Source organism: Spermophilus citellus (assembly GCF_964194105.1).
Source record: "Spermophilus citellus genome assembly, chromosome: 13".
Lineage (NCBI taxonomy): Eukaryota > Metazoa > Chordata > Mammalia > Rodentia > Sciuridae > Spermophilus > Spermophilus citellus.
In genome coordinates this window covers 90,573,734-90,581,063 of record NC_138193.1, presented here as the reverse complement: position 1 = coordinate 90,581,063, position 7,330 = coordinate 90,573,734, and the positions used below count along the sequence as shown (strand labels likewise).

Sequence of the window (7,330 nt, the reverse complement as noted above, 5' to 3'; positions counted from 1 at the left end):
ACGCGCTCCCCAATTAGGATTTACTGCCTGACGTCACGTCTGCCGGAGATTGGCTGCTCGGATCTGACACTCGGCTCTGGAGGAGAGAAACTTTTTAAAGACTTTGCGGCGGGGTTGCCTCTGACCGTCCCGCGCGCTCACGCTCGCCGGCTCTTGCCGGGTCCCAGGCGCGGCGCCCACCGCACCCTCCGCTGGGCGGGCGGACCCTCACCTTGCACAGCTCCCCTCGCCCCTCCCCTCCCGGCTCCGCGCTCCCCACCCCCACGCCCGCCCCCTCCTCCCAGCCACTTTCGGCTGGGGTCCGGGGCTGCTCCGCGGTTCGCAGCACTTCCTCTCTCGCAACCGAGTTGGCTTTCTCCCCACCTTTCCCGGGCTCTCGGCAGCTCTCGGGGGAGCCGGAGCGCGCCGGGAAGGGCGAGGGCTGCCGCACCAGGCGAGCCGCACGGCCGGGGGCGGGGGCCCGGACGCGGTCGGTGGGTCGCGCGGGCTGGCGCCCGCGATGGCGGGGACCTGGCTCAGGTGGGGGCTCCTGCTCTGGGCAGGGCTACTCGCGTCGTCCGCGCACGGCCGGGTACGGAGGATCACGTACGTGGTGCGCCCGGGCCCCGGCCTGGCGGCGGGCTCCTTGCCCCTGGGCGGGCCCCCGCGCCCGCGGACCTTCAACGTCGCGCTCAACGCCAGGTACAGCCGCAGCTCCGCGGGCGCCGGCGCCCCCAGCCGCGCCTCGATCGGGGCTCCCTCGGAGCGGACCCGGCGCACGAGCCAGCCCGGTGGCGCGGCCCTGCTGGGGCTCCGGCCGCCTCCACCACCGCCGGAGCCCGCGCGTCCCGGGGGCCCCAGCGCGCAGCTCTACCCCAAGTCCGGCGGTCATCCGGCGGCCGCCCCGTTCACCAAACAAGGCAGGCAAGTCGTGCGCTCCAAAGTGCCGCAGGAGACCCAGAGCGGCGCGGGCTCGAGGCTGCAGGTTCACCAGAAGCAGCAGCTGCAGGGGTAAGCCCACACCCCCGCCTAGCGCGCGCCGGGACCGCGGGGTCAGGGCCACTCGGAGCCCTCCGGTGGCTGAGGGCGTCGTGAGCGGTGGGTAGACTTTCTCTTTCCCGCCTGGAGAGCCCGGAGAAGCGCGGGGTGCGGGGAAGCCCTAGCACTTTTACTGAAGTTAAACTCGGAGTGCATTGTTACTGAGCTGCGGGCAAACACAAAAGGCATGGCTGCCCGGGGCGTAACCTCCCGTGCGCAACCCGAGCTACTCCTAGAAGATGGGCGTAAGCATGAAGTCACTACAGCTTAATCCCACAGCATCAATTAAACGTCTCTGCAACTCAGTTTCAATTTTGGTCTAGTTAATGAAAATAAATGTTTTGAGGGAGGACTGGCTGTAAAGATCCAGCTCCTGTTCTGTGGCCTAGAACTTTCGTGCATCTCAGAAATTGTGAGCTTTCGCTTCCCTGCACCTGTGGGGCCTCCTCTGCTGAGGTGAGGGTGGAGTCTTAACATCGACAGAATTTTGATTTGGAAAATTTCTGTTACTGGTTGCTGGAAGTATCCGCCCTGTACTGCCGATCCTCCTCATTAATCACAAAGTTGGGATGGGGAAAACGTTTTGCTTATTTGACTTTTTTCCTTCAAGGATGATTCCAGGTGGTGTGACCTCACTCTTTTTTTTGACACTTCTTTTTGAAACTGTTTCAAATTGGCCCCAGATAATATGCAGAATGTTTGGCTCTACTTTAATTTTGGGGTTAACACAACCATTTTTTTGGACCTTGTCTCCTCTCTGTATAGCTCAAAGTTAAGCAGGCCTTTTGATTCTTCTACCCTTCTCTGATATATGGTCCTTAACTTTCTACTTGGGCAACTTTGAGCTGTTCATCCTAGAAACCTACTAGGACCCTCTTCAATCTGAGGAGTGTGGTAGCAGGAGGCTGGCCTTTTAGGAACCTGTTGAAAACTTGGGTACTTGGGAAGGGAGTATTACTGCTGCTGGACTCAGGGATCTTGCTTTGTTTCAGGGTCAATGTCTGTGGAGGGCAGTGCTGCCATGGCTGGAGTAAGGCCCCTGGTTCCCAGAGGTGCACCAAACGTAAGTTGCAATGTCCACAGCAGCCCTGCACAAAATGGGTCAAAGTTGGGCTGTCCACATAGGGGGTGGATCCTACAGAGGCCACTTGAAAGGACTGATGCTACCCTGGGGAAGTTGAAATCTGAAATGCAGTTCACCTCTTACCTGCAGCCTTTATTGGCATTTGGGAAGGGCTGACTCAGAGTAACAACAGTGTCAGTGCCCACTCCAGTGTTGTACAGAACCATACTGTGCATCCAAGATTTCCCTGTACTCAGCTGAGGTATTAATTACTTGGTCACACCTGTGAATCAGGAACTAGGGAAAAAATTTCAATTTGAGCTGTCCCATATGGCAGAACCTATGTAATCAATTTACACATATTATCAACAAATGAAAAACATTTTTTAATGTGATAGTAAGAGAGGAATGGGAAGTAGGAGTTTTGTTCTGGAGTGAGTGTGTGTGTGTGTGTGTGTGTGTATTTATTTAATTTTTTTTTTTTTGTGGTTCTGGGGATTGAACCCAGGATCTCAGGCATGCCAAGCAAGCATTCTGTCACTGAGCCACATCCCAGCCCTACATTAATAGTTTTTAAATCTTTCTGAAAATAGCAATCAGAAGTCTTCATCCTTGAGGCCTGATTGTTTTCTAGTATACTATCAGTGGGGCTTTCTGTCCTGCTTCTCCAGTTAATATGCAGGCTTAGCAGTGTTTTAGAACATCTATTAATGATGTATATAGGTTTGAGAACATTGGAAAGTATTTCCCCTATGCATTGTGAAGTTAAGCATTAAATTAAACTTACCTGATCTTCTTGACAGGCGGATGCTAAGTCTGATCTTAACTGGAAATAGTTTTATTCCCTTCCTCAAAATTTAAACCCCGGTAGATGTTCTCCACACAGAGCTAGAACTATTACCATATGAACTGGAATCGTCCAAAATTTCAGCTGTTTCCCAGTATGCAGCATAATAAGTAAAATGTTATATGTAGTTTGGATTTTTAAATACTGGTGGGTAAATAAAAAGAATTTCAGATACTGTCATTTGAGTGACCTTATTTTTTGGAAAACACCTTCAATCCTTTGAGGAAACAGGGGCTTTGGCATCGTGACTTTAATTTTGTAAAAAGGAATGTCCACATGTTTTATGATTTGGCTATGATCAAGGAGTAATCGCTGATACAAACCATGAGATCAGAAATACTCAGGGTTGTAGCATTTTAGATTAAATCATTATTTTTCAATTCTTAGCTTCTTAGATTACCCTTGACAGAAATGTGCCAGCATTTTCCTGAGAATGGCTCCAGTCAAATGGCACTCCCTCCCTTCTCCCCAGTAACTCCATCTGCTCAAACCTGATGTGATGTGGTCTGCCTGTAACATGGGGGTAGTCTATCTGTGACAGCACCATTCCAGTGGGCTATTGCCGTGTAAAGGTTAAACACACAGGTCAGGGTTCAAAGACCAGCAATGTTCCTTGATGCCTATTGGAGAGAGTGTTCCAAGATTTAACAAGTTTGCTTGGCAAAAGATATAACTGAGCGCACTCTCTGAAAAGAAGATTGTCTCTTAGTCTCTGGTTTTCTGAGGATTTGGGACTTCAAGCTGTTTAGAAGACTCAAAGAGGCTCTAGATGTGAACATCCAGATGGTGGGCATTACCTCTTGGCTTCCTGCTTCTCCAGGCAAGGGAGACAAAGATACCTGTATGCCTGTGTTTAGCTGGGTTTGCCCCCTGGTGATCCAGAAAGAGAAAGGCCACAGAAGACCTTGGGTCAGAGAGTTAAGGTTGCATGGTTACTCAAGTGCCAGAGAAGGTTGCTATATTGAATTAATCTCAATACCTGCAAATGACTGTAGCTTTTGGTTGGAAATTTCCTTCCAGCTCCTAGGAGGTAGTTCGTGCACAGCACTGGGATCTAAGCAAAGATCAAAGCAACATCACTTTTCTGTGATTTTCAGCACTCAAAAAACTGGCCTTTCTGACAAATGAATTCAGACCCAAATGCTGGAAACCTAAGTCACAACTCCCTTCAGGAATTATTGTATTTTAAAAAGAGCTGCTAGGATAGGTCAGTGCTCAATCCAAAGTAATATATCTATAAAGTGGGTATTTTTAATGGGAGGCTGATTTCATGTGTATCTGGTAAATCCAAAAAGATGTGGGGGACTTCCTCCTTTAGACTGGACCACTGATACTATGAAGCTTGTGTCCATGGCTGGGCAATGTGAGGCCAGGAAGGACTGCGGACCTTAGGTTCAGAAGACCAGATTTCAAATGCTGAGGTTCTCACTAACTGCATGGCTTTGGAGAATTCACTTGACCTCTTTGACCCCATTCCATCCTGAAATGACTGTGCCAAAACCTTGCCTCCTTTGTAGGATTGTTGTACCAAGGTAAAAAACAGTGGATATGAAAACTTGATAAAACCAGAAACATTCTTAAGAGTTTGTATTGGTTCAAGCCAAGTAAACCCTATCATTTATATATTACTTGATTTTCTTCTTTCCCTATGTTTGTATTCCTATTGGTCTTTTGCTTTTCTCTTAAAAATGTAGATGTGGATAACTTTTTAGTTTACAGTTGAATATCCCTTTTTCTAAATGCTTGAGACCAGAAGTGTTTTGGATTTTGATATTTTATTTTTGAATTTTGAGATACCAACCTTAAGGATGAAACCCAAGTCCAACTATGACATTCATTTATATTTCACATATACCTTATACACATAGCTCAAAAGTAATTTTATGTAATATTTTTAGCATGCCTATGCTTTCACTATGACCTATCACATGAGATCAGGTGTGGGATTTCTCTCATGGATGGCTTGTTGAAACTCAAACACTTTTGGATTTTGCAGCATTTTGGATTTTTTGGATTAGGAATGTACAATCTGTATAGCTTTGAAGTTGTTTGGGTTGTTTGTACCCTTGAATGACTTATTTTAAAATAATTTTAAGAGACTAAATATATGCCTCTAGTTCTCTTTGTTTTAAAGCTTGCCACTTAGGGGAAAAGTATTCCCTGGAGTATCCATAAACTGAATGGAAAAAAATCTCATCACCAGTTTGTGTCATTGTAATTATTTCAGTAAATAGCAGTGCTATTTAGATGGCAAAATAAATTGATATGTTATCTCCTTCCTCTCCCTTGTCCTTAACGTGTCAAGATTGAATAGTCATCCTTGGGTATGACTTATTACATGTGAGAATACAAAAATTAGTGATATGTCAACATGAAGTTCCTTCTTCATAAAATGTGCATGCACATTTCAATGTACAACCTGGAATATTTAATACTTGTCATTATATTTTAAGGATATTTTAAAGAGTTTGGCTGAAGAAGTTCAGTTAATATAGCTTGTCCAATTGATGCAAAGATATTTCCGCATAAGAGATTGGATATGTTCATGGTGTTCAGTACTTGATTAACTCCAGTGAAGAAAATAACATGTCTCTTTGAGCCAGCTTGGATGGTTTTGAGTTGATTGAAACTTAATTTACATCTGCCATGGGCAAATGCTTCTGAAGACTGAAGATTTAGTGAACCTTAAGTTGCAAATCAGAGATGTGAAACGAGCAGGCAGCAGACCCACACAGGGGCAAAGAATGTCTACGAGCATCTACCAAGGTGGTCTCAGGGCTCCAGCCGCCCAGTCCCTATGTAGAGATGCCCAATTGCATTTTAATATTGCTTTTCCAGACACCCTTTGTGTGTGGATCTCTAGGAGTTGAAATCATAGCATGGGTTATATTTTTTCTAGTTATTAATATTGGCTGGCTGTGGATGGTGATACCTGTTTAGGGCAAAAGAGATGTTACCACATTTGTTCTCTTTTCAAAGACTTAACATTTGTTGGAGGATTTGTGGTTTAGGGACTTTGTCTTTTGAGTGGGGCATTAAACCCCTGGTGTGTATAACATTTTTGCCACCCCCCCCCCCCATTTTTTTCTCTGTTCATAATGGATCCCCCATTCCTGCCTTTGGCTCTTCCAGTCTTTTTGTCCTCCTTTCTGGTAAGTACAGATTGGAGTCATTGCCAGTGGGCTCGACTTTAAAGAGGAGATTGGACATGGGAACAGAAAACACAAAAGAATAAAGGAGAGAAGAGAAGGAGGCCAGGCTGGCAGAGTGAGGTGGAGGGAAGATGGCAGATGTGAATCCAAAGTGGGTGCCTGGCACGTCCCAGGCCTTCATAAATGCACGCATGGTTCTTTCATTTATTTAACGGATATCTGTTTAGCTTTTACCATGTGCCAGGTTCTATGAATAGAGGAGAAACTCAGCCAGCTGTAGGGAGTACAGGGTCTGTTTTTACTCATGTAACTCATGGCACATCAAATGACTTGTTCTCTCCTTAGCAAGGAACAGAAAATCGATATTCCATTGCTTTTCCACTGGCATTCAGCCCACACTGCTTTGGAAAAAAAACAAAAGCCAACCCTAGAAATGTTCCTAGAGTTATACGCAAAGGAGACCTGAACTTTTGTATCCTTGGTGATAGTAGGTGGCATCATCCAGGAGGGTGTAACACGACTGGAGCTCAGTTGACTGAGAGGACCCTCTTGGGCTATCTTCCACCCCTTTTGGCTGGGTATTGTGTGGGCCAAGCTTGGGTGAGGCCCAGGAAGAGTACACATTTTTTTTTTTGTACGCCTGCTATTGACATTGACGGCAGATTTGCCAATGTTCTGCAGTCGGCTTACCATGGCAGCTGGTGGGAGGGCTGCCTTGACCCCATCCGTGGCCCCACTGCTGGGAGCAGGGGTGGGAGGAACTGCTGGAAAATCTTGTCATACAGCACAGACAGCTTGGGGAAGGGAGAGGGACCCAGAGGTCAAGTTCACACTGGGTCGAATATGTGTTCTCAACACTAGTTAAAACAAACATTTAGGAATCATAAATTCTGTGTTGCGATAATACTTAACCCTTCCCAGTGGAGCCCTCCCCTGGCCTGGGGGCCAGACTGAACACTCGGCTTGTCCTGGCCTGGTCTGCTTTGTCAAGTTTGTGCGGTCCAATGAACCCTGGGCCCTTAGGAAGCCTGACTTGTCCATAAAAGCTTCTGCAACAGCCTTTTGTTTGCTGTGGTGGATGTTCCAGACGTCCTCAGATGTGTCTGGGAGTTCAAATTAAATTTTCCTAAAATGAAGATTTTACTTCTAAGTGCTTCCTAGCAAGGGTGGGAGTGACCCAGGGTGAGGGCTGTGTCACCCTCTTCATCTGACCCACATCAGATCATACAGGAGGAGCTGCTGGTGGGGAGA

General features: G+C 47.0%; 1 protein-coding gene across 4 annotated transcripts in view; it reads left to right on the top strand.

The window, feature by feature from the left end:
- The first annotated feature begins 353 nt into the window (after positions 1 to 353).
- LTBP1 (latent transforming growth factor beta binding protein 1) overlaps positions 354 to 7,330 on the top strand; it is a 416,025-nt gene continuing 409,048 nt past the window's right edge. For 3 of the 4 annotated variants that reach the window (XM_081264904.1, XM_081264903.1, XM_081264901.1), the window contains exons 1-2: positions 355 to 990; positions 2,010 to 2,080. In XM_081264904.1, the coding sequence (XP_081121030.1) occupies positions 500 to 990; positions 2,010 to 2,080 (562 nt within the window). In that variant the 5' untranslated portion in view covers positions 355 to 499. Of the gene's footprint in view, positions 991 to 2,009; positions 2,081 to 7,330 lie in introns of all 4 variants that reach the window. The other variant, XM_081264902.1, reaches the window with a different exon arrangement.